We start from the raw sequence: 27,527 nt of genomic DNA on the forward strand, positions 1-27,527 counted from the left end.
TTTTTTTTAAAACATATAGTTTTAAGTCTACATAACTACCTCTGTGCTTAAATTTACTTTTCAGGTTCTTAAAAGAAGCCCAAAAATAAATATGTTTAAACATGTTAGAAGACCAGCTTACAAAGACAAATATCTTATCATTTTGCCAGATTTTCAAAGAAAATGGCACTAAGAAAAGCTAAAAATCCTGTCAAACACAACTAGATCATTTCTTGCTTTTGAAGTGTTTTGTTGAAGCTGCACAGATTTAACATGTTTTGTGTACGTTTGTGTCTGGATTTAAATATCCCTTTATTGCTGATGGACTGTGAATTTTCCTAGTTAGGGACAGATAAAAGTTTACCCAATTCTAACAATCCTAAAGGTACAGATTAAGAAATTAATAAAAAATGTTGTTGCTATAAAAATTGGGATCTCTAGGAAATTATCATCTTACTTATAATAAAAGTTAAAGAAAAACAGAGACAAGGAGGTAAAACAAGAATGGTTGTTTGTAAAATTAGCCCCAGGATATAAATAGAGCCTTAAAAACAAAATGGGCTTTAAAACAAAAAACGCCTAATATTTTATTTTTTTTTTTTTGTCCCAGTGTTTGTTTCCACCCCCCTTCAAGCAATTTTTTATTCATGGAGGTAGAAATGGATAATTGCTGAATAATCTTCCATTTTTAAATGAGAATTTCTTTCAGAATATTAAAAACGTTTCCTTCTCAGGATAGAAGAAACTAAGTAAACTAAATGAAGACAAACCTGTGCTTCAGAAACATTAGTATCAGTAGCATCAAATGAGAAGGAACCCATACAGCATGTTCAAACAGAAAAGATATTTATTTCAATATACATCCCATTTAAAACTATATAACATTATTCATCTGTATATTTTACACAGCTCTTAAGGAAATGAATGTAAGTTTTACAAAAAAAAAAGGAAAAGCTCTGAAAACAATAATCACAGAATATCCCATCTATCTCAACTGCATGAATCATTTTCTTTACATTAAAGTAATTACATTTCCTTGTTAATCTGCATTCTTTATAAAAGAAAAAAAAATATTGTTTTTTTTAGATGCAATGAGGATTGCTAGGTGATTCAGAACATTTAAAGCCTGAGAAGGTGATTTCAGTCAGAGCAGAAAGGAACTAAAAACTGCTCTTACATCTCATCTGCCTGGAAGATGCTGGAGAGACAGTAGAGAGGTGGATACAGTCAGTCTGAAACATACACAGTTGTGTTCAAAATAGATGCAGTTCTATAAAAAACACCTTTAAATAATTTTATTTTATTGCTTTACAGGCAAATTAATTAGGATTATATAAATATATCCAATCTGTTTTCAGTCCACATAAACTAAACATGAACTATCTTAACTGAAAGATTATGGCTTTCTTGTGAATTTCTAACTTAATATTTAGCTGTATAAGCAGGGTTTCTGCAGGTAGTGAACAGGTGTGAGGTGTTGCTCTAACCAGGTGAGTCGCCTCATCATTGTTATGTTTCAGGGCTGAGTCAAATGTGGATAAAGAGAGACAACCAATCATTTTCTCTTCTTCTCTCCCTAAAATCAGATCATTTTGAACAACTTCACTGAATCAGCACCATTTGTGCTCTGACTGCTTTCTTTCACTCAGCTGGTAATTTCTACCAGAAACGTTGACTGAACTCCTCGGTGATGTGAAGCTGCTGTTATTTTGAACACAACTGTTTCAGAATATTTTCAGCAGGAACGAACCAATTCGAACAAAAATATCGGAGGTCTGTCTCGTCGGTGTGCAGAAGCATTACAGTCAAAGATATTGCACAGAAACGTTACTGAGGAAGCTTAGAGAAGAGGGCAGCATCTGCCCTGTGTTCCTGCGTTTAGACGCACCTGAGAGTGCTTTATCAGGGCACTGACAAGAGTCTGAGCTCCTAAAGGTCAAAGGCTGACAGCAGTGAAGGAAAAGATATCAACTGCACATGAGCCACGCAGCAAACTCATCCAGACCTCTTCTGCTAAACACAAACATTAATCACCTTCCAAAAAAACTAAACAACAAAGCTCTTATCAAAATATTACTTGTCAGTTTTAGCCTGCTGAGGTTGTTTAGTGGCTCCGAAGCTTACAGACAGAATCGTTGTTATTTACACGGTGGTTTGACTTACATTCTTCTGACTGATCTGAGTTCTGTAGGAGCGCCGGGAAAGATGTGGGAAGCTCGCTGAAGCAAACAGAAAGCTTCCCTATTTGCACCTGCAGAAAGGAAAAAGTGTTCTGATTCTGTAAACTCTTGCTGAGCGTTGCTGCTGGCTCTGAAAGGCTCGGCTCTCAGACAGGTGCCTGCAGATAAACATGCTGCCATTTCAGTGCTCCGATCGAATTTGGAGCTTCTCGCCTGGCCCCTTTTTAACCACTTTATCCTGCAGCTGTGCTCAGCGAGTACATTCATGACCTTTTTACTGAAGAAGCACTGTGGAAGTGAATCTGTCCCTTGCATATGTTCTTGGAGCAGACTGTGTGCTTTCAGTACTGATCCGAGATCAGATGGCGGGTTTGTCGCTGTAGAAAGGCGTGACATGAAACATGTAGCAGTGGGTGCAGACTCGCACAGGCTTCACCTGGCCGTACCGAGGTAATGGAGCCGAATGAGATGAGCAGCGGGAGCAGAAGATCTGAGAGGAGAGGAGGAATTAGAAACAGGAACAAACTGAGGTCCACATTAGCTGTGGGAGCGTTGGTAATGGGGACATCTAACCTTTCCACAGCTCCTACAGTGGTGCTTCCTGCGAATGACGGTGAAGGGAGCCTTGCAGGCGATGCAGGAGCTGCAGGCGTCGTCCGGGACCCAGTCTGGAGGGTCTGCAGTGAGAAATAGGAGGAAAACATGCAGGGGGAACTGTCACAAGCTGAACATCTCCAGAGAAAGAAGAGAAGGAGGAACAAGCTGACAGCTACGCTCGGTGTGGGAGAGTTTGTGGATATGCTGACCTTCGAACTGTCCCTCCCGGGCTTTGGCTGCCAGTTCTGATGATGAAATCGTCTCCTGACAGAGAGCACAATCCTCCAGCACTGCACTGCGCAGGACAGGACCTACTGGCCATCAGAGAGGAAAACTTAAAGCATTGCACACTATTAGTTGCTTATTTTATAGAAAAAAGGAAATAAAAATAATAAAACTCCTGATTGCATCTTTTGGTAGCAGACTGAGAAAAGCTTTTCAACTAAACAGAAATTCTGACTTTATATGTAAATAATTTGAAACATTATATCTGTAGGGTTGACAGGGCAGTGTCGGGTTTTTTGAACAAGACAGGTCAAGAATCTTGCTTATAGGCTTTGTCCAAACCCTACCGATAATATTTATAAAAGGACCACGGCAAAAAAAAAAAAAAAAACGTGAATAAAAACTTCAAGTCATCGGTAGTATAATGATCCCACAGTAGCATCTGCCACCTGCCCATAGTTAGTGTGACACTGACTGACACCCTGTGCGTATCTCCCAGAGTGTAGAGTAGTGCGAGAGGACCAGTGGAAAGCAGCTGCATAAAAAAAGGAAAGAGTAATGTTCCACAATGTTAACAAAAAAAATCTTACTGAAATATCAGCTTTTTCATGCAGCTCATTTAACTCTAGAAGAATCCCCCATCATTCCACATTCAGAGCCAAATGTCAGCTATAGGCTCTCTGCTGATGACTGTTACCTGAGGTAACTTAAAAAAATCATATTTGTTATTTAATATAACAACGTGATGAGAATCCTCAGATCTGTTACCAGAATCATTTTAAACAGCTGTGCAGCCAACAGAGCGATCAGCTGATAAGTGATTTCCAGTTGCATATTCAAGCTCTGTGTAGTCAGCAGCATGTCGCTCATGGTTGAGCCGTTGAGTGACTCCGATTTTGAAGTGAACCTAAGAGAACATTAACAGCTCTAGAATTGATCCCGAATCAGATCAACCGTGAGTTTGATCAGCTGCTAGAATATCCAATTTTCAACCTGAAACTTCACCGTACAGAATGCACTGTCCTCTGTTTATGTTGGAAAACAAGCACTGGGCCATTCAGTCTCATTCACAACAGAAGCAGTGTAAATACAAGCTGCAATGTCTTCAGAAATTGACAGTCCATTGTAAAAATATATAAAAATTGCAAAGTAAAACATTTACACTGGATTTTCAGTGTTATTGCCAAAGTAATAAAACTGAACAGATAGGTGGGTAGATAGATGAATATAATATCCAGATAAATATTCAACTGTGCAGCAATCTGTCCTATTTACTATTAAGCTACAACTACTGTTTGTAAGTCACTTCAAATTGATGTGCAGCACCAGGCAGTCTGCTCTCTGCTTGGCTTCTGGGGGGGATTGGACACTTGAAAGGTTCAAGTTTTTTTTTTTTTGTATTTTGCATCCAATTTTTATTTGATAGACAATCAGATTTACAGTCCCGGGGACTCGGAGCGTTAAATTAACTAGTACTGAATCCATTCTTTCTCTCTGAAATGGAAGGTTTATTGTGACTTATCAGTTTTGATAATATTAACTTTTTCAAGAAATGAAATGAAATGAGTTTTATATGATTTGAAGTGTGATGCTTTAAGAATAACAAAGCAAAGATTGTTTTTGCGTGCATTTTAGAGCGAAAAAACCCCCCAACTTCGAATAATGCACCTTGTCTCTTTGAGATCCAAGATCTTAATTATGAGAGATCTGTCTTGATTAACGTAAACAAAACTACAAAATATTATTCTCCTTTTATACATATATGATCTCACTTGGTATGGTCTAAACTACAACACCATGTATTGTCCTGCTGCATAAACCAAGTGCGCTTCAGCTTAAGGTGAAAAAAGGATGGTTTGATTTGTTCTGAATTCATGTTTCAGTCATTTACAGGTAACATTTACATTCCAACACCCACCCGGTGTAAAAAGCTGGGGGCTTTTATAGTTGCTGTTTTACTAATTTATTTTTTTAACATCGGAGGAGGATTTAGACACTCGGGCTGCCTGTCACAACTCGTGTCCGGCATGCTATGATGTCATACACACTCTGCTTTCTTTTAAAAAAATATAAATCTAAAAAATATAACACTGGATGTCTGGAGGACAGTGATTTGCCTACATGTTATGAATGCTGGCGTACCATAAATGATAAATGATGAACAGTTTAGTTTGTGCCTTCAAGTTGTTGCCCATAGGAAGACGTTACCTGGATATAACCTAACGGAATATTTTCAGAACAGCCCCAAATGACACAAAACTCATATGTGTGAGTAGAACATGATGTAATAACATAAAATCAAGGGCCCAATGTAAAAAAAAAAAACGGTGTTCCCCTTTAACATAATGCAATAAATCCATCCCTCACCCTTTTTTTGTTTATCGCCGTCGCCTTGCTCACACTTTGTTGCCATTACTTCAAAAAGAGTCTTAAGGATACCTCGGAGGTCACTGGCATAGTTGGTCTGCAGCTGATCAGCTACACCTGCATCACACAGAGACACTGCTATGAAGTATGTGAGGCAGAAAAAGGAGCAGCAATGCAGCCGCAGCGAAGAGTGACAGCCTTCACCTGATATGCAAACAAAGAGGCGGTGGATGAGGTCACTACTGCTGTGAAACCGGGATCGGATCTTGTTCCTCGCTGCCACTCTGGCATCCTGCAGGGCCAGCCTGATCTCCTGCTGATCCAGGCCCTCCGATGTCCCAGAGCTAGGAGTCATACTGCTGACAGGGCTGAACAGATATAAAAACATCACTTTTTATCGCTCCTACTTCACTGAGATTAAAGTGCAAACCTTAGCAGGGTAAGAATATCAAATAAGAAACAATCCTACATGAATTTGATCAAGGTATGATCCCTACTGCAGTCCAAAAAAAATACTAAACTGTGGCAGCTGCAGCTTTAACCATAAACCAGTAAATATGAGAGAGTCTTTCAGTTGCATTAAAGTTGAGCAGTAAGACACATTATTTACCGAGTCAGGGTGCGTTTCATTACCTTGGAGAGTAAGCACTGCTCGACAGACTATATGTGGTGACCGACACACTGTCGCAGTCACTACCTGACACAGAGCTGAGGGGAGACTTCTGAAAACTAAAAGCAACCCAAAACAAAAACAGAAATGATGAAGGATACAACTGATTGTTGGTCAAATAAATGAGGGTGTGTAATGAATAAAAATAAATAAACAAATAAAAAGTGAAAGAGGAAACAAAATATGGAGATGTATTAATGAGAAAAGCTTGATCAGTAACAAACCTGGAGCATCTCCTGCTGTCCTCTTTAGAGTCCACCTTAAGATCCTTATCATGTAGTCTGCTGGTATCCACGTCCTTATCCCTCTGCCGGCCTCCACTGGCTTGCTGCCTCCTGTCAGTGCTTGGTTGGTGGGCACACATGGAGGGTCCTTGCCCTCCTCTGGAGCTGCAGTCCTGTGGAAGACGCCCCTGTCCTGGAGCCACCAGGCACTTCTCACACAGCAGCGATTCAGAATCCTCTGCTTGTGGCTCTGCAGAACGCAGGGAGGACGGGGAAGTCTGCTGAGCGATCTCACCCTTCCTGAACTGATGGTGGCTGCAGGGCGGCCGCTGGCAGGCGGCGGACTGGATGACGGCGCTGGAGGCTGGGGTCTTGCAGTGTTTGTCCAGACCCAAAGCCAGGCCCAGTTCCAGTCCAGCGGTATCTGCTGTGACGCCGTCATCGTGAGAGTCGTCGCAGCTTCCACAGCAGACACATGAGTTCAGCAGACAGTGGGTGGCCACTAGGGGGCCGCAGGGCTCGATCTCAGAAGGAGCGGGCCGAGGCAGCAGCAGCTTGTCCACGGCTAGCTCTGTGAGGCTAGGGGAGCGAGGGTTGAAGATGACGGTGGCAGACAGCTTCATCCCCCCCATTCGGTGGGCGATGACCTCTGCCGTTTCAGCCGCAGTGCCCTCTAACCCCCTGTCCCAGCCGTTACTGTAAGGGAGAGGCTCAGAACCAGGGGCGCAGAGGGGAGTCTTAGCCATGGGGCAGGTACTATTCAGGCTGCGTGGCTGTGGACAGGGCTGCTCCGATGTGGCCTCACAACTCCACCCATTGATGCCAGTACCAGGTCCAGGTTTGTGCTGCAGGGGAGGCCTTGATCTTTTAGGAGAAACCACGCACCTGCAGGCCTCTCTGGAGATTCCGTTGATGGCGTCTGCTGCATCGAGGTCCTCCATGAAAAAAACACGATCCTCCTCTTCCACATAGAGACCTGTCCTTCCTAACTTACGGGGAGAAGCTTCTGTGCTAGAAGCCCCACTGGAGCCTGCTGGGTCCCCTCTACTGGGGCCGTGGGCCGGGGACTGGCCCTGGCTGGGAGGGGACAGCAAGGTGGACATTTCGTCCCCCACTCTGTACACCATCATGTTGAGCTGCTCCAGTTCCTCCTCATCGTACTGCATGGAGCATGCCAGCTCTGCTTCCTCCGCCTCCTCACAGAGGAGGCCCTGCTCCTGCTCCTCCTCACCGCTTTGGGTTTCCACTTCCTCCCAACCTCTTTCCACCTCTGCCAACTCCTCCTCCTGATCAGAACAGGTGAACACTGGGAGCGGATCCTCCTCTACGCCACCCTGCCCCTCTGAGGTATCCTTAGCAATGCAGCAGGAAGAAGGGTTTTCTTGGACCGGAGCCTGGATGCCATTTGAAGCCAGGTCCTGGCCTGTCGACAACTCTCCGTCCTGAGAGATGCAGAGGTTCTTCTCCAGTGTCAGCAGCTCCTCTTCGGTCAGAGTTTGGAGGAGGTCTCTGCAGAGGTAATCACACCAGACTTAAAGCGCTGTGACAAAAAGACTTTGATCCTCAGTGTAGATCTCTTCATGTGTCTACCTGATTTTTTTCAGCAAAGTGCGAAAAGGCCTGAAGAGCTCTGACATGTCCTCAGATTTACGGTCAAGGTTAAGAGGTCCCTCAGGATACACGACCAACCCGCTGAAAAAATGGCCAGAATGATATAAAGGTGGTACAGGGTGGAAGGCAAGCAGCGGGAATACGGCAACACATACCAAACGATGGCCAGTCTGGGAATCGTAAACATCAGAGCAGGTTCATAGTCATCGATCATGTCCTGTGTGAGGTAGCCCAGCCGGAGGGCCCTGAGGGGACGGAGAAGGAAAACAGGATCAGAACATAACCAGAGTCGCTGTAGGAGTTTAATCTTTCCCTGAAAACTCACCTTTCAACAGTTTCACAGAAGAGGACGATCACGTCCTGCTGAACGTCGTATTCTTTGGGACTTTTCACAGGCACCATGGCTGACACATAGCTGAAACAGCAGAAGACTTATTTTTAAAAAATTGCACATTTTGCTCTGTCATCCGTCACAAAAAGCATTGATTTGTATATATGATGGACAACAGAGTGGAGCTGTGCTTCATGCTGCAACGCAACGTAGTCGGTAGGAATGACCGGCTGACTAGAAAACCTTCTATCTGTGACGGAGCAGAGGAAATATGGATGGAGGAGTCTGTGTGAATCCGGGACTGATGAATGTATGGAGTAACAGCTGACCTGTGTGGTCTGATTATACAGACGAGCTACGCTGGAAAAACGATCTAGAAATAAGTAAAAATGTCTTAAATTAAGTGTATTTACCCTTAATTTGAGTAGGTAAATGTGATAGTTTACCTACGGAATGAGTATTTTTACTCAAAATTCCTCTCTTTTTTAAGAAAAAATGACTAATCAAGATTTTGATTTTTTCTGACCCACAGATTCGTTCAGTACTGCTTAAGACCGATTCCCAGGGCCACATAAGAAATCCTTACTCTGGCATAGAAGCAGAGAAAAAGACACCACTTCATAGAAGCAGCATTTCATAAACAGCAGGTTTATACTTATTCTGCTGCAAAGCAAAACTGCTTCAGGGATAGTCTGAGCTTTAAATTTAGCCTACAAGTTCTCTAGATCTCATTCCAATCAGGCATCTGTGGGACGTCCTGGACAAATAAATTCAGAACTTCTCCTCGGTTACTGAAACCTTCATTCCAGATAACCCAGCATATTGTCATGGGTGTGAATTTAGGATTAGTTTGCAGCAAACTGATCATGGTCATAATGTTATGCCTCATTTTAGGTGTTATCTAGCAGCAGCTCTAATTAATACCCGGTCTGTAGCTCACCTGAGCTCAAACTCAGCGAAAAGGCTGTCGAAATGTCGTAATGCATCCTTCATGCGGTCTGTGTACAGGTTGAGATCTCGTAGAGCCTGGTCTCTGGTGATGCTGCGCACCTCCTCCAGGCTGCGGGTCAGGTCTTTAGCCAGGGGTCTCATGGCGATGCTCTCTATTTCCCTGTTCATGATGATGGAGCCTGCAGCTAAACACTGAAAAAACAAACCAGCTTATAGCTATGATGAATTTTATCTTGACCTGGACTTTTTGCAGGTTGTTTTCTTCCTAACTGAAGCAAGAGGGAATAATCTACCTCAGCTCCAAACCACAGCTGTCCCGCCAAGTTGTCATGACGAATCTCCTCCGGGAACTTGACGCAGAAGTCTCTGTTGGCCCGGTCGTGGGGGATACATTCATCCATGATCTGACTGATGATGTTCAACACATTGTCCTGCAGAGAAAAGCAATCTCAGGAACCTTCTTTCACCCGCTAATCTCCAGTCATGCATTCAAAACGATCAGTTAGTCTAGCTTAATTAGAAAAGGAATTAAAACAACCAATCAATGAGATCATTGAGTTTCAAACAGCTGCCTTCAATAAAAACAATTAACTAAAGCTAAAGGCAGAAATGTAGCAGTTTTCATCGCTGCGTGAAGGGATCAGACGCTTACTTGCTGCTGGCTTATTTCAAAGTCATAATGACGACTCCCATTACACATTTTACATCAGTGCATCTGGAAAAATGTCAGGCTGAGAGCTGTTTCTCTGTTTGGACCAAGGAGAACAAATAAAGGAAAGCTGTGGAAAAGAGAGCTGAACCACTGGTTTCTGACAGGAGCACCAGCCTGTCTGAAGGAAACTAGACACAGCAAACCCTTTTTTCCTTTGTTCAGCTTCCAAAGACAGTGAACCTGAATGGAAACCTTCCTATTTGATCAAATAACGGCCCAATTTATTTGTCAACCCACAAAATCTAAAAAGTAAATAAATAAATAAAAAAAGCTTCTCGCTAAAAGGAGTGGACTGAAAGTTAGACCTTTAAATTTAGGAATGCAGGATGATAGGAAAATGTGCATAAGTCAAATTATTGTCGAAACACATCTGTAAAGATCATCCCACATTTTCTTCATTCCTCACTTTCTTTGCATCATGATCTCCGTTACTCTTTAAGCTTCTGCATCACTACCTCTAAAATCTAGTTAATGCAGAGTAAGTAAATGGTAATGGCAGAGGAAACCGTTTATTTGCAAGATGTGAATAAACGGTCAATGAAATTAAGAAGCCTTACACCTGTTTAACCCGAGCATATTTACAGTACACAGAAAAAGCCATTCAACTAAAGCGGAAACAATGATTTGGAATAATTATGATTAATCGATATTTGAAGTAACTGTAAACTTATTTAACAGTAATTAATGAACACATGGAGTGTGCAGACTCTAAAATATGCCAATTGGTAAAAGCAACCAACTAAGAACAGAACTTATGTGAAGACTACACAAAAAGCAAAAAAAAATGTTGCCTTCAAGGATTGGTGCAAAAACCAACATTCTGTCTTCTCTCCAAAATGAAGACAAATCTTACATATTAGCATCAGGAAAAGAAGTCAAAATGAAATATGTACTATATATGCTACATCTGTTATCCAAAAACTAGTATCTCTGTTTTTTTATTCCTTATCATGTTAACCTATTTAGGCCATTATAACAAATATATTCCATGACTATGTGTAACTAATTGGAATAAACAATAAACATTATCTGCAATTGCCTTTTTTCAGCATGTGATAAAAATCATCTCCTCGGGAAAAGTTGCTATATTAGTTTGACACTGTGATCTAAAACCTTGAATTAAGGTTACACCTACCTAAACTTGAGGTTATTAGAGAACACATGTTTATGTTAATCATTGCAACATGAAGGCAGATTTATACATGTGTGATTTAATTAAGCTGCTCATTGACAAATCATCAGCTGAAACATTAAACCGACTCAAGCCAAAGAAGGTGACAGCTCAGCAGAGTGTAGGAAACGTAACAGTCGGGGATTAGGTGTTGACCTTATTAAGTGTTTTTCCTCCTGCTTCCTGCTGGTGGGAGAGAGGGAAGCTCAGGCACAACAAGCCACATAGAGCATTTCATTCACAGCATCAATGTATCTGCACATCCTGCAGCATGGCTGCTGCAACTCCTACTCAGCATCGTCTGCAAAAAAGCAACCACCCTTCACCACACAAATTTAAAAAATTACCATCAGTCACATCTGATTCGACTGCTGGTGAATGAAGAAAAATCTTACTTCATTAGTGTGATGTTGGAATTTATGTTCGGCCTGACAGATAAACTTTGTCTAATCATAGAATAAAATCTGTGTCTATGCGGTCACCGGCTATAAAAAGCTGCTTCTTCTGTTCTAACAGCCCACATGACAGCGAGTCCAGAGCTGTCCAAGATAAGAGTCAACCGACACTCCCAGACGGATCCAACTCATCTCATCTGTAGAAGTGCTTCAAACAGGAATTCAGCCAATCGGTTTCCAGTAAATCAGTGATATCACCCAGCCTGCATCCTGGGATGAATAAAGGACACTGACTGTACTCATGAAACCAAAACCAAACTCCCAGCAGGCGAATATGTGAATGAAAAAGCTTCAATGGCTCAGAATGAAACAAACAGGAGGTTAATTTATCTCCATGCCAGCTTTGCTCCGAATAAAGCCTATTTTTATGCCTGGCACAGGAAGGCAGAGGAAGATGAGGACTGACCTGACAGGACCGGAACTGGTTGACCAGCAGCGTGCATCTCTGAGGGTCCTTCCTCCCATCCAGGCTGTCCAGCTCAGTGGCCACCTGGTTAAGCTCTTCATCAGCATAGTAGAACTGGGCCAGGAGCTGCGGGTCTGTCCTCTGTTCAGAAATGCAAGGAAAGTCAGAAAGATCACTACTAATACCAGAGCAACCATTAACAATAAGCATCTGGCAAATCCTCAGATTAAAATGATTCCCTTGATCACATATTGCATGATTTAGAATAATTTTCAACTTGTTGCAGTGAAAAAGACTGATTTTTACCTACCCTGTAAGAAAAGCAACAAACATAATTAATTCACCATCAGTTGTTAAATCTGAAATTTTTCCTGTTTTACATCAGCGTTTCTTTTCTTTTCCTGAATACTACTGTGAAAAATTTTTCAAAATGGAGCTTAAAAGTATTGAGTCAAATGGAGGCAGAAATGTGGGCGCTTCTCTGTGTGAAATAACGTACAAATCAGACGAGAAAGGCATCTTTATACTTCAGGCATTTGGATAAGTCAGAACCCTGCCAAGAGCACACGTAGTGAATGCTCATATGAGCAGTTTTATTTAAAAATACATGCAGATAAACTACCCAGTACGCCCAATTAGAACGTTCTATGCATGTAGATTCAATACCAGGAGGCCCACAATAATTCACACATGAGTGCATGCTCCTTCTCTGTGTTCATGGCTTTCTTTTTGTTGGCCTGTTATGGAGCCGTTTCTGTGCGCTCATGTCAACTTTAGACACTTTGAAGGTGGAATAAACCTGGGAAATTAAAATCCCTGTGATTGGCTACTTTTAAGACCGAATTGTTTCCTTCCTAGTTACAGCTAGAAATGATAACAAAACATCTTCAGGCTAATAGCTGTTCTTTTGAGATTAAATTCTGACTTCACATCCAACAGCCATCTCTGTCAATTCTGTAAACACAATGCCTGGCACAAAAGGAAAACAATGTTTGACAGTATCAGCAAATCGATTCAAAATGTAAAGTATGTGCTCCAGTATAAACAATAGGTCCATCAAGCCTAATTTTCCTCCATGTAAACAGTGAAGCTAATGTTAGCTTAGCTTATATATTGTTCAAAACTTAACATTAATCGTTCTACATCATATAATTACTGCAGTCATAACATCTTCTTTTTATATGCTTTGTGAACATTACTAGCTGCAACCGGCTGCAACTAGGACGAAAACAGTACTATCTCAAGAGGCGGGATTTCTTGAAAAGCGGCCAATCACAGGAGGTTTACATTCTCAGGTTCATTCCAACTTCAAAGTGAAAAAGGTGAACATTAGAGCACAGATACAGGTCAACATGTGATTAGGAGAGAATGTACAGGAACATAAGATCAAGCCACAAACACAGAAAAGGGGAATGCATTTATGTGTGTGATATATTGGGGAACTTATCGTATTAAATCATGTCCGATAAAACATCCAAAATGCATGAAGAGTACTATAAGTGTGCACCTTTAGCAGAATTCTGACTTCTTAACAAAGACGCTTCAGTAGAAATTATAATTATATATATATATATATATATATATATATATATATATATATATATATATATATATTATTCAGGAAGAACCCAGGCAAAGAACATTTGGGCAAGTAATCAGCACCATCAGCTTCAAACATGCAGGTACTGCAGTTTAATGTAACCTGCTGCAAATCTGTAGAGATCAACATATAATCAGGTAAATGGGCCAGTCTACAGGCCATCTTTCTCAACAGACCGATGGGGAACTCTGCTGCTTTATGAACAGGAAATTCATCTTCAACAAGTACGTAAGAGGATTTATGTTAGCATTTAATCCTAACAAGAGAAGTTAATTAGACTTCAAATGTGTTAACACTTCCCAAAAGAGTTTGGATGTCTGTTCCAACAAAGGGATTTGTCGCTTTATCGTTAATCCAGAATGAAACTGTGGGAAAAGAAAAAAATGTCAGAACAACAGCTTAGTTAAAAAACTGACCTGAAGTTCGCAGGACAGACAAGACACCAAAAATACCTCACTGAGCTAGTGACGCACACGCAACCACCCAAATGGTTCACGTCAACTAAGACCCTGATGGCTTTGAAAATGGGACAAACATGCCAAAAGGCATCATCACGAAACCACATAGTCCCAGTAATGACCTGGGAGCTTTAAAGGACAGCCTGAGTGCGCGCACGGAACAATGGAGAGCAGTTGCAGTAAACGGGCTCATCTAACTGGCATGCATTTGCTGTGGAAGGCGGTTTCCCTCGAGCGTGCTGGTGTTTTCCTGAAACCTCTGAAGTCTTTTTCCCTGAAGTTTGCAGTGTTTCGTGTAGCGCGACACCCCTCCACCCCACCCTGGCTCTCGCTTTCCTCAGTGAATATGATACACGCTGCACTTCCCTCCCTGCCTCTCATCAATAATGAAACAAACAGAAAGGAGAAAACATAGAAATTCATCCAACAGCTGCAACACTGTGAGGAGGAAACAACGATTATCATGCATCTTTATTAAGAGGCTATACCTTACTCTTTCTTTCTACTCTTTGGTTGACATTACAACCAGAGAAACACGATCAGCACCTCTGAAGGCAGCTCACACAGCCAGATCAGAGATGTTACAGACCTCAATTTCGTTTTCAGCTCTAAGACCCTCTGTGGGTTTGATTCCAGGCACAGGCTACTGTAAAGAAAAAGAAAAAAGCAAAAAAAAAAAAAAAAAAAAAAAACTCAGCTTATTTCCCAGCTCAGCACTCAAACTGGCATCATTTCACTGGCCAACCTCAATCACACAGAGGCGAATCATTAAAACACCATTAAATCGTGTTCATGGTTGGATGTTGGAGACATGCTTGAAAAGCTAGGCTGGAAATAGGGAATAGGGGGGTATAAAACTGAATCTAAATCTATATTAACACTCTGTTTAGGACTATTTTACAGACCAGATGCATGTACTGGCCCATTTATTAGTTACAAATGGCTGACACTTAGCCTTAGAACCTTCTAACATGTTTTGGGCAAAGAGTCCACATTAGGGGTGGGCATTTATTGCGTTGTTTAACATTATAGTGATAATTTGTTATCATGATAAGAATTCTAGATTCTAAACAACAAATTAGAATCAAGATGAATAAAAACCCTAGAAATTTGGTGAACAGTTAGATTTTTACTTGTACTATGTCTTTTCATTTGGTCAAATTTTAAGAATACAATTAATTGTGGTTATTATGAAATGTTTAGTGATATAAATCATACTTCTTTAAGTAACTGATATCCTGAAAAAACTGAATTTAAATGTGTATATTCTTTAAGAGTATTATTTGTGAATGTAGGGCTATGATTAGGGTTGGGAATTGAAAAGATTTTCACGATTCCGATTCCCTTTTCGATTCTATGAAACGATTCGATTCTTTTTTCGATTCCAATTTGGGGGAAAAGGAGAACAAACAGTTTGATTATCAGAATCAACTTTGTTTACTTAACTACTGCACAATCTTACAAACTCAACAAGATCAAGATGTCCACAGGAAATGTGAAACTGGAGTAACATCTGTGTTTAAATGAAAAATAAATATACAAGAACAAACTTAATAACCAACAATGTCTAATAACAAATGATGGGATAATAACCTATTTTAAATAACAAAAAATACTAATTATAAAACAGTAGTAGGGAAAATTAACAGTTATTTTGCAGAAAGATGAGCATATCTGCTTTTTCTGGAAGGATACAGGATCTTTCAGGGCTTATGGTGTCTCCAGCCGTGGAGGACACCCTCTCAGATGGGGTGGAGGAAGCCTGCACACAGAGGTAGTTTTCAGCCAGTCAGATAGCAAGGGCAGCACATCTTGCTTGTTCCACCACCACAGTGTGGCGCTATCCCTGCAGGGGATGGAGGGCAAGCTTTTATAGAGCTGGATTTCCTGATCTACCCTCTGGGCTAAGGAAAGACGGGGCTTTGATTCACAAAGTGACCGCAGCTCGTTGCCTTCCTCCTCGAATAGTTCTTCCAACTTGCGTAACTTGCGTAACTTACGTAACTTACGTAAAAAACGTGACGTAAGTCGTGCTCCCCAGAGCCGGCGCTCTAGGCTCTGGTGCTGCGGGAATCGAAAAAAGAATCGTTCAGTGAGCTGCCAAACGATGCCATGGAATCGGAAAATACGGAACCGGTTCTTAACAGGAACCGGTTTTCGATTCCCATCCCTAGCTATGATAGCAGTCACCGCCATAGAGGAGAAAGACTGTGAAGAAGTAATGGTTTCCTTTAATTGTTACTTTTATCATTATTACGATAATATCAACCAATATCGTGATAAGGTTTTAAGTGTATATCGCCCAGCCCTAATTCACAAACTGTGGAAACCATTAATTTGAGAATTTTGAGTGGTTGTCAAGTCAAAATCCATTGCATTTTCAAGCATGTCCTCCACAGACATATTAATAGAGGGCATATTCAGTGTCAGTTTCCTTTTATGTGTTGCATTCTACTCATGTTCAGAATGCTGGTGGGGACGTTTGGATTTACAAGGCCTTTTGTACCACAGACCTGAGTGTGCAGTCACACTGATGTGCACTGTGCACTATATTTTTTCTACATTTTAATTGAACTTTATTGATCTCACATTGGAGAAATTTACCTTTGCATTTAACCCATCCCTTTGGGGAAAAGTGGGCTGCTATTGTGCGGCGCAATCAGGGGTTGAGGGTCTTGCTCAGAGCCCCAGAGTGGCAATGTGTGGGAGTGGGACTTGAATTCAGAACCTCAGGATTCCAAGCGCTATGCCCTAACCACTAGGCTGCCACTCACACTTTACTTTGCGTGCTCGACAACATGTCTGCATGCTTGCTGTGTTGTTTGCTTGCAATCCTTATTCCCCAGTGCTGGATCTGCTCTTTGTCGTGTCTTCATAAGTTTTGGCCATGTTGTTTCGGTGTTAACAGTCTATCGGCTCAAAACCGAAAAAGTTTGGCCCGGAGAGTTTTCCATGGCCGAATTTTCAGTGCATCCCTAATTTTTTTAATATTTTGGCTAATATTGCACTGTTATCCGATATTTCTATCGCATCGGGACGCCCCTAATCAGAACTTAACCCGCAACTGTAAAAATCTAAACAGCCAAAAGCCCCACAATTTGTGTTAAACAATTGAGCAGCAAATAAAGTGTCTTGGGAATTGGGCTGAAACAATTAAACAGATTAATCATGCTTAATCGATTAATAAAAAAACATCTTTCAGGAACATTTGCCATCCGATTTGAATCAAAAGCATCCAATAGCAATCGATAGCATAGTCGATTATGTTGCCAATTTGACAGATTAATCAATTATCAAAATAATTTTTTCAACCAGCCCTGCTTGAGGAAGTATTTTCTAGTTTAAAACTATTTTAAATGTTTACAATAAATCCTATGAGGGTTTCCAATTGAGGGGATACAAAGGGCAGATGGAAAATATACAGAGATGATTCTAGTGATCCTCAAACCCAAACCTGACCTCTGAGACCATCAGAGGTGGATTTGACGGGGCTCTCTCCACAACAATAAGTTATATTATGGTACTGAATAAATGCCATGGTGATTAAACAGGAAGCAAACAGTGGGAGACATTTAAAAACCTTCCTTCCAGCCCAGAAACAGCCTGATGGCATGTTGGAAGCATAAAGGCGGACACTGAACGAGGAAGAGGAGTTAGAGACAGTTGTTATCCTGTCGTCTCCTCCGGCTCTGCTCCTCGCATAGGAGGAAACATTCCTGCAGCATTGAATCATGGTGGGGGAGTAAGGCTGGCGATGCTTGTTGCAAAAAGACTTGCTTTAAAATTAGCAGCAGATTCTAAGTTTCAAGCTTAATCTCCACCGAATTATGCTTCATGGTGGATTTTAAGGAAATCAGGTCTGATTTTTTTTTTGTCCCACAGACAAGATGTTTTTCAACACCAAGCCTGTTGCGCCAGCTGTTCAAACTTGGCCTATTTAAATCTGGAGCCAAGGAAAAAAACAACAACAAAAAAACAAATACTGAGATCTAGGTATCTGCACCACATAAACGATAAAAGGGCTTCTTTAAATCTACTGCCAGACTTAACATCAAACTGATAAAAAAAAAAGACTGGTCTAAAGTAAAGCATTAAAAACAAAGTCATGTTAATTTAAACTGTTCTGGCAGCGTGAACAGCTTAGCTTCAGTCCTTCTTGATTAGTTTTGACTGAAGAGCACAACAGATGCAAGACAGAAATCACTTAGAAACAGCTGGTTGTCCAGGGAAGAGTGGACACACCATTCAAAGCAGTTAAGCATTGGTCCTAAAGCAGATATTTTATGGCCTTCATCAATTAATTCATGAACTGATGGTGTTTGATAAAGCTCTGAATAACAGACCAGCTCTCTGTGGAAACAAGCACATTTTAGATGAAGCTGAAAGTGAAGCTGCTGACTCTTTTCAGAGGGTTTCTAAGAGATGCTTCCCATCAAGGAAAGGGGGGAAGATGAGGACGACTTCAGGGATACAAAAGGATTTCCTCTTATGGTTGTACAAAAGTTTCTGTTAAGTCGCATCATCGTCACGGCAAATGACAGCTCTACCTCACGTAGGTGAAATGATTCAGCAGATTCAGCTCATGTCTGCTGTGGCCAACCAGTGCCCTGTCAGAGACGCTGTCAGTCGTCCTGGGTGACCTCTTTCTCAATCTCCCTCCACTGCGGTAACAAACCCTTCATTTCAGAAGGCTAAGATCCCACAAGTTCTTCCAAAGCTACAATTACAGTTGAGCCCCCTCGATGACAGGAACTCACAATGACTCAGTAAAACATTTAGCACCATCACAAATCCAATCCAGGACAAGCGAGAAGAGCAGGGCTCTTATTAAAATCTGTTATTGAAAGCGGCTCTCGGCTGTACGATCAAGGTTTCCATCATATCGACCAGCTCTCCGCCCTCAGCTGCTGATTCTGGGCTTCATTTCTATTCCGACTGCACAGACGATGACGGCTGTCAGCCTAATGCTTCCTGAGCGTCCGCTGCAGCACAGCGTGCATACTGAGCCCACTTAAGGGACTTATGAGAAACCTTGGCTTTGCCCTCCATACTCTATTCCAGGCTCAATTTGCTGCTTTCTGGCTGCCTTCCAGGGATCAGAGGCAAATATTGTGTGGAGAGACTAGTTATTTCTGCTTTCATTCAGTCCACTGGCACATCGGCCAAAAAACAAAAAGCCAAGTCGTTTATTTTTTTACTAATTTGAAACACAAGAGCTACAACAAGACTTAGATGATTGTTTAACTGTAATAAGAAAATAAATGTATTTGATCATCTTTATTCAGTTTGTTAAAACATTAAACTCTGACAATGCAGGAGTTTGCTGAACCTTCTTGTTGAGTCATTCCTTTCATGTTCAGCCTCCATCAGGGCTTTTCCTCCTACTGCAGAGCTATTGTTGGTGATTTCTCAACCATTTATACCAACCTGTTATTGTTTTAATTTGAATGCGCTTCTATGGAAAGCTGAGACTTCTTACAACAGATAAGAGAGGAAACAGTTGGCCTTTTGGATTCTGCTTTTAGCAGTTCCTCTTCCCTGGATGGATATTTTGCTACTGTTAACTGTTGCTTTTTTTTTTTTAGAGAAGGTTCCCTAGGCTGCACTGATATTTATAGGTTCCTTTTTTTCTGAACAAAGGGATTAACATAAATGTGTGGCTCTTATTACTTCTATTCATCCTAAGTTTTTTTCCATGGGAAAAAACATAGGTTTGGTTTAGTTCTGGCTCTTTCCTGGATTAAGTAATTGATGGATGAGCAATATCTTCTACCAACACTATGCATTAAGGCTGGATGATTAATCGATTCATTGAATTTTTTGTTTAAGAAGATTGCATTTTTGGACAATCTGGGTTTCTTCCTCACAAATCCACTTCTTGGAATCCCATAGAGTGACATCAGCTCAGCCATTTTTGTTCTTAGATGTCTGCTCATAACTGATAAACTAGTCCACTGTGTGATATCACTATCTGCAAATATTTAGTGTCATATCTTCATTGTTTGTTGCCTTTTAAATTAAGGCCACCTTCCAGAGAGGATGGGTGAAATCAAAGCCAGTTTTTGAAAGCAATAGATGCTATTTGACATTATTTTTTATTGTAAAATAAGTAAGAGGCAGTGATTTATTTTTCAACTTTTGTAAGGAAAGAAATCAGAGATCATAGATTTCTAAGCCATATTACCTACCCCTACCATGCATGGGCTGCTGCAGAGGTACTGCCCACTTAATCTCCTCACTGGTTGAAGGTTTGAAGGACCAATTGTGCACACTTTCTTTAAGTTCAATGCTTTGGTGTTTCTTTCACTTCTCAGTGTAGCCATTGACAAAGCATCTCTTCCATAAACTCTGGGATGCTTGGCTCAGTGCATTAAAAAAGGTTTCTGTCCTATCAGTACCCAGCCTATCACACTAGAGCTGTTGCTGAAGAGGATGGAGTTTCTGCAAAGCCGATGACTCTCTGATATCACCTGGGCTTTATAGAGATAACTTTTAAATAATTGGCATTAAACTATCAACTGAATTTGGTTGTGCTGAAATAAAATTGATTGATTGACCTTGAATCTTAAATCTTTTGCAGACTTTATATCTTAAACCAGAATATTTCATCTAAAACATACCTTTTTTTAAACTTGTGCTCTATAAATAAACCAAATTCATTTAGAAATGAAAGCAGAGATTGCAGACTTGATTCAACTCATTGACTTAATATACTCAGCGCTGTCTGCCCATCTGGACTGATGGTATAATCTGTGTGCTCGTCTCATTTCTGAGAGCTGACCTAATCTGCCATTTGGACCACAGCAATGACCCAAACCTGTGTATATCTCATCGTATAGCAGACAGAAGTAAATCAAGGTTCCTCAGGGGATTTAGGTGATAGAAGGCATGTCTAGGACTTCCCGATGGTTGTGGGGCGTTCCCCTTTCAAACAACCACAAGGTCGTCCCCATGCAGGACATAATCCCGTTATACAATCCGGAATTGATGCTGAAATTGTGGAAGCACAGGGAAAAGAACAATTTTAATCTAAAAAGAAAAAACTAAAAAAAAAAACTGACACCTTTTATGTAATGGCTCATTGTGTGAACATAAAGACGATACAGCATGACTAAACTCAAGGAAATGATTGAATTGAAGTGAATTAAAACTCTGATAAGGATCTGAATGATTCATAGAGAAGCTATTTCTGTCCGGTGTTCACTGTCATGAACAGTGACTGAGAGTGGGCACCGTCCTGGCTCTACAGACTCTCTCACACATCCACACACCGGCAGCCATGATGACCAAGGGAATGTGTGTGGTTGCAGTCTTTAAGGGATGGATCCTTCAAAAATCAAGCTTGAATTTACTATCAAACATGTAAGTCTGTCAGATTCATGATTCTAAACCAAAATATGTCCGAATGTTTTTCAAAACATCACACTTCTTTTTGCTAGTCAAATGATTTCCAACATGTTGTCAGGTAAATGAAAGGCGAAAGAAGAATTAAAGTTTTACAATCAGGGACAATTTTTATTCCCTAGCTGCTCTTTAAACAAAGGGCACCTTGGATAAACGTTTTAAGATGATCATCGGAGATCATGTAAGGGAGATTTGAAGCACCTTTGATCAAAGAACATGGCAATTACTATCAGCAGAAACAAGGCGAAGAAGATGAGAGCAAAGGTCGGGGTTTCTGTTCTCTGTGCTACCATAAATCTCACTCCTCTTCTCCTTGGTTGTACAACTGCTTTCCTTTAATCGTCACCCTTACCAACCTGAGACAGCTGAGCCCCTGATTCCAACCGTCCTGCAGTGAATTAAAAGTGTTTTCAATCGCAGAACCTGCCTCTGTTTGTGCTGGGGTCAGCTCTGTAAATCCCCACAGCTGACACCAAATCAATTACCACACGGCCAGTGGGTAAGCAGAATGGGATGCTCACAAAGAACTGCAGAAACTGTCCTAAATATGAAGCCACGGCGATCGCTTTCCCCACTCTGCAGGCAGAAAAATACCTGTGACAGTCCAACGCAACACCACATTATCCGCCTTACTCTGCAGCAGGTTTAATAATTCACATCATGTAGGATGATTGAGGTAAGCACCGTCATTATCTATTTATCAAGGAAATAACAAATCGAACCAACAAGAGTTGAAAAAGTTATTCAGAGCTGCACCTGAAAATGTTTTCACATTAAATTAAAGATGGAAATATTTTACTACAGGACTGTCAGTAATGCTGCCAATTCTTTCCTCAACTCTTTGTCTATAATTCACATAGAAGAAAATATATCAAAGCAATAAATAGAATAACATTGATTTGAAGTGATGGACAATAAAGAAATAAAGGAGCAAAATGAGTACAAATGGACTGATCCTTTACCATACTCCTGTTAAAAACTTTCCTGTTAAAGATTTCTCCTTTTTTTCTTATTTTTTCCCCCCTAAATTAGATCTTTCAGATAAAATTTCTTAGTGTCATACAAAGGCTACCTCATTAAAAACAGAAATCGGTTTTTAAATAAATAGTTTCCTTTAGCATGACCTTAGCAGTTTTTTTGTTTTTTTTTGTATTTTGTGATTTAAAACCCTTGAATTGCCTAAATTATAAGGTCAGTTCTTAGCACTTGTTTCCCTTAATGGATCAAATCATTTCAAGATTTATTTTTCAAAATATTCAGATTATTATAATAGGTTTTCTGTCTAAAACTAAATTCAATTATCTGAAATACTTGCCAAAAGAAACTGTGAGGATTCAATGCTATTTAAAGCCTTGTAGAAGCTGCCCAGCCAAAAATCATTATATTTAAATCCACAAGATTTCCCTTCTTGATTATACCATGATAACAATAATAATACTATTATTACCATAAGATTTGTCCAAGCATTTACACAATGTATCATCATTTATGACCAATGCCTGCTTCTGTGCTTTATCATGTTTCCTTGACATGCTTCTAAATGTTTAAAAACATTTTATGAACATAATGAATATTTTTCATATTTTTTGAAGAGTAAATTATGTTAGTTAAAACTGTCTCATAACCTTTCAACAATCCAAACCTATTCGTTTATATCTTTGATGTAAGTTCTGCTAGTGAAACCATTTTACATTAGATTTCTCATCAACTGATTACCAAGATGCAGCTAATCTGGTTAAGAAGTTTTATTTTTTCTTTTACCATGACCATTGTAAAACCTTCCAGTCCAAAATATTGAATGTTATATTATTTATTACACCTCTAGGTAGGGCTGTCCTGATGCAGCTTAGAGAATTGACCTATACCGATATTGACCCGATCCGATATTAGCACTAATCGCACATTATCTTATTACTTATTTTGTAATGTAGAAAGTTAGAAATGCTTGATCAGGTCATATTACTTAATCAGAGAACAATAGTCAACAACATTACAATAGGTACAGTATGAGAACAACTGGCCCATGTAATGTAAACCAATGAGTGACTGAAACTTTAAGCAGAAGTTTCAATCAGGCTGATTTAATCCCATATTCGTTTTTTTGCCTAATATCGAACAGATGATATCGGATCGGGACACCCCAACCTCTAGACTCTGTCTTTGGGTTTGTTTCATTTACTATCTACATCCTACCCCTCAGACAATAATATGTAAAAAGTGCTTCCTGCTGCCTCACATGATAAAAAAACTAGGTATGAGGAAAAAAGCTATTTGGGGTGGAAAAAAAAAACTAACTTTAGTGTCACCAGAGTCCTAAAGAAATCAGTTTCTTAATGTATATGTAGGATTTTAAGGGTGGTTTTTGCTGGGCTTTGAAAGCAGTGACACGCTTTACCAATTGTAATTGGAAATGCTTTTTTTTTTTTTTGCAGATCTCTTTAGGTATTGATTTTAAGAACAATAAATACAAAACATCATGATACAATTCTATGTTCATATTGCCCAGCCATAATGTAACATCATTGTACTGTTGGTTATCTTTTTCAGATGTTCCTGATTTCAAACACCTGTATATAACTACAGTAAACCTTGAACAGCATAATGAATCCATAACAGGATTTTATAGAACTTTAACTAGAAGAGGAGATATTTCAGCTCTTTGACTCAGGTCAGTTGGACACATCAAAAAGTTGCAGGAAAAGGTCCCAGGGGTTGGAGTTCAAATCATTTCAATATTGTTATAGTATCAAACAAAGGACATAACTCTCTCCATCTGAAATGTATTCAGAATGAGCAAAGTATAAACTTCAAAAAATGCATTAGGACAGTTAAAAATGAAATTAGGAGTGTCCCAATACAACTATTTATTTTTCGATACCAATACTACAGCTTTAAACAATACAGATATTGACCCATTATGATACCGGCATGAATGATACATACTTTCATTATTTATAGAAAGAAGATTTGATCAAGTGATATTAAACAAACAGAGAACAGTAGTTAAACAACAATAGATGTGAGGGAAACTGACTCATTTATTATTAACCAAAGGGCTGCATAAACTCTAAGCAGAAAGAAGCAGAGTGTTTCTATTAGAATGTTTACAGCAGAGATTTTAAATACAGACTGAGATGAACCAAGACTCATTTTAGCTGATATTGATTTCCAATACCAGAATTTAATCAGGACATCCCTAAAACAAATATTAAAATAGTTGGAATTGGTTCCTGGGAATATGAATAACAAAATAAAATGTCATATTAGATTACATTGTAAGGATTGCATTTCTGCCAGAAGTATTGTTTTTATCTATTAAAAACAATAAGCAGTTCTTTTCAAGAACAATGTGTCTTTGACATGCCTTCAAATTTCTGTTTTGATTTCTATTGCACTTAATTTCTGTTTGGTTGATTCAGACCGTACAAAAATCTTATCAGATACAAATTCATTTAACTGTTCCTGTTTACCATGTGGTTACCATGGGGACCGGAGCTTCCCGCCTCTGGAATAAGGTTCCAGCTGACATTCCAAACTCAGACACACTGCTTCCCCTGTTTAAGCCAGCCTTCTCGCCTCCCCTTCTTGTATTATAGACAGAAAAGGAGGAAACATAACTTCCCGCACTGTGCTGCATAGTGCTCTCCAGTAAGAGCAAGGATTGGGCAGCAGGGGGCCAAAAGAAAAAAAGAAGGCTTTCACTTTGGGACTTATCCAGGGTGGGACATAGCTGTTCTGGAAATATCAATATCCCTGCTTCAGTCAACCGAGCATGCTGACTCAGCAATTTTCTGTCTCCAGGAGTACATAGTTCAGAGATAAACTGCTTAAGATTGATGCTCAACGACTAAACCAGTCTTCAATAAGAGGAAGGAGAATATTAAAGGATGGGTAAAGATTGCTGCACCTTCACTGCTAGAAGCTAAGTAAGAAAAACATCCCTTCTTTCATTTCTGCCTTTCTGGATCTATGGGTGTAATCACAGCTGCTTTATTCACCTCTCTCCCACTCCTTTGGGAGCAGGGCGAGCAATCTCAATCCCACACACAGATGCATAATTCTGGTCATTCTAAGGAAGGCTGCAGTTTGGCAAAAAGGACACTGATGCAACCTCCCAGGAGGTCAGAGGCAGTAGTTATTATGAAGGTTAACAATACTGTGGTGAAGCCCCAACACTTTGGCCTGACCACAACAGAAAACATGATTGAGCACAGAAACAAAGTGACGCAGACGTGTGGTCAAGAGCAGGTGGATGATATGTAATCAGAGGTCTTTCTATCAAAGCCTGCATGACATAAACACCACAAGCCTTCCCAAAAGGATAGATCTATGCATTAGCAGACAGGCTGACTTATCAGCTCGTTTGCCTACTTGATATGCCTGATAAGAAACATTTAAGTGAAATCATGAGTCTGAACTGCAAACTTCTTTCTCCAGCATCAGTATAAACACTGCTCTCAGTTTCTGGCGTGCTCTAAATGTGAAATTCCACACAGCCTAAAGTTAACAAAACATTTAACAAGAATTTGCACCCTGGTGAGACATCCACATGTTCAGCCAAGCTTCCCCGCTGCAGCTGGTGTATTATTGAACTGTTCATTTAAAGAGCCAGCCAGGCCTTTAATACCTTCTCTGCTGTTACAGGCAAGTTTTCCATGCTTTACAGTGACAACTCATGTGAAAGAAAACTAAAAATGCAGATTTGTTTCTCCCTAAGAGATAAAAGATAAAAACAAGTATCAACTAAACACGGGTCAAAACAATCCATCCCATCACAACAAATAATGTTTGGGTACTCAGTTATTGATTATTTATACATTTATTGTAACTGACTGGGAAATTATTTACCAGTATCAGGTCATAAGAGCAGTAAAAATATGTTCAATCTAATATTTAACTATAAAACAACATGAAAGGTAAAGGGAACCTGGACAAAACAATGCATGAGGAAGAACAAAGATGTAGGGTGTCACCCTGCTGCTGAGGCAACAGAAATGATCACAACTTTCCATGTCAACTTTACTTGTTCCATTAAAATAGGTAATAAAAGGCAAGTTCAACATCTCAGTGTCTATCCTCCCCTGTAAAGTACAAAAAAACCTTATCAGTTAAACAAAAAGTAAGTTTAAACCAATGCAATTATTCACTAAACTGTAAAATATTTTATTTTTAACTTATAATAAAACAATAGAGTTAAACATATAGTTGATATATTCTATTTAAGTTTTCAGATGATAATTACATGTTAACTAATGTCAATTTGGTCCTATATTATTGAAAGAAAATGTGTCTTAGTGACAGTCAGCAGAGGGAACAGGTGACTGAATCTCTTCCAAAAAATGAGATCATAATATAAAAAAACATCTGAACAACAATAAAAGCAACAACAAACCCCAACAAAGGGACAGCAGCTTGTCAAACATCAGGACCACAGCTAATGGTAGCAGGTCTGCAGCAGAATCCATTGGGATAAAAACGCACCAGAACCGGGTCAGATAACCTGACGTTCAGCAGAAACTCACCTTGGGTTTATAAAGCCACTTTCTGAAGCGGTTCATGGCTCCTTCCTTTGTCACAGCCACTCCTCAGCTCTGCTTTGCCGGGTCGGTCGGTCGGGAGCCTCACGGTGACGGTGGACTGCTAACCCAGCTAGCTGCGGTCGGTCCCCTGTCAACCGGAGGACAAGACACTGTGTACGGGATGGTTCTCCCAGACTACAGCGGGGATGTGGAGCAGAACAAAGCAGATAGACGGGAAGTTTTTCCCATTTTTCCCTCAATTCCAAAGCTCAGCCTGCCTCCTCTGCTCCGGACACCAACCGACTGACGGCTCCGCTCCCCTCTGCCCCCCTCCCCTCCTGCGAACGTTATTTCATGACGGTCACGTTAGCAACAGTCCCCTCCCACTTTCTGAGTGATGGTGCCTTCACGGGCCACTCCAACCAATCAGCAGCGATGGGACAGACATTACCTGTGAAGGGAGGGAGGACTGTACCTAGACTGTTCCTCCTCAACTGAGCAGACAAGTTCTACAGGTTTGTGTTCAAATCTGGGAATCTATAAACCGCGTTTGTGGTTGGTTTTAGTGGTGCTATAATGAACTTTCAGTCTAAGCAGTGGCGGTTCTAGACCAAATTTAATGGGGGGGCGTCAGTGTGGGTTTCCACGGGGGCCCAGAAAACCAATA

At 40.4% G+C, this 27,527-nt stretch overlaps 1 protein-coding gene across 3 annotated transcripts; it reads right to left on the reverse strand.

The window, feature by feature from the left end:
- Nucleotides 1-1,393: 1,393 nt before the first annotated feature.
- zfyve28 (zinc finger, FYVE domain containing 28) lies at nucleotides 1,394-27,204 on the reverse strand. Of its 3 annotated transcripts, none has more exons than XM_038286191.1 (14): nucleotides 26,864-27,204; nucleotides 11,880-12,020; nucleotides 9,429-9,566; nucleotides 9,125-9,327; nucleotides 8,179-8,268; nucleotides 8,009-8,098; nucleotides 7,833-7,934; nucleotides 6,243-7,751; nucleotides 5,982-6,077; nucleotides 5,553-5,716; nucleotides 5,349-5,465; nucleotides 2,966-3,067; nucleotides 2,733-2,836; nucleotides 1,394-2,649 (listed from the first exon to the last, which is right to left on the reverse strand). In XM_038286191.1, exons 1-14 carry the CDS (start codon nucleotides 26,897-26,899, stop codon nucleotides 2,518-2,520), a joined length of 3,024 nt encoding a protein of 1,007 aa, XP_038142119.1. In that variant the 5' UTR covers nucleotides 26,900-27,204; the 3' UTR covers nucleotides 1,394-2,517. The 3 variants fall into 3 exon arrangements, with proteins under 3 accessions (XP_038142119.1, XP_038142118.1, XP_038142120.1); XM_038286190.1 differs by having other exon boundaries at nucleotides 2,966-3,070; XM_038286192.1 differs by lacking the exon at nucleotides 5,982-6,077 and having other exon boundaries at nucleotides 2,966-3,070.
- Nucleotides 27,205-27,527: the final 323 nt, after the last annotated feature.

Source organism: Cyprinodon tularosa, unplaced genomic scaffold (genome assembly GCF_016077235.1).
Source record: "Cyprinodon tularosa strain WSP-4 unplaced genomic scaffold, ASM1607723v1 ctg222, whole genome shotgun sequence".
Lineage (NCBI taxonomy): Eukaryota > Metazoa > Chordata > Actinopteri > Cyprinodontiformes > Cyprinodontidae > Cyprinodon > Cyprinodon tularosa.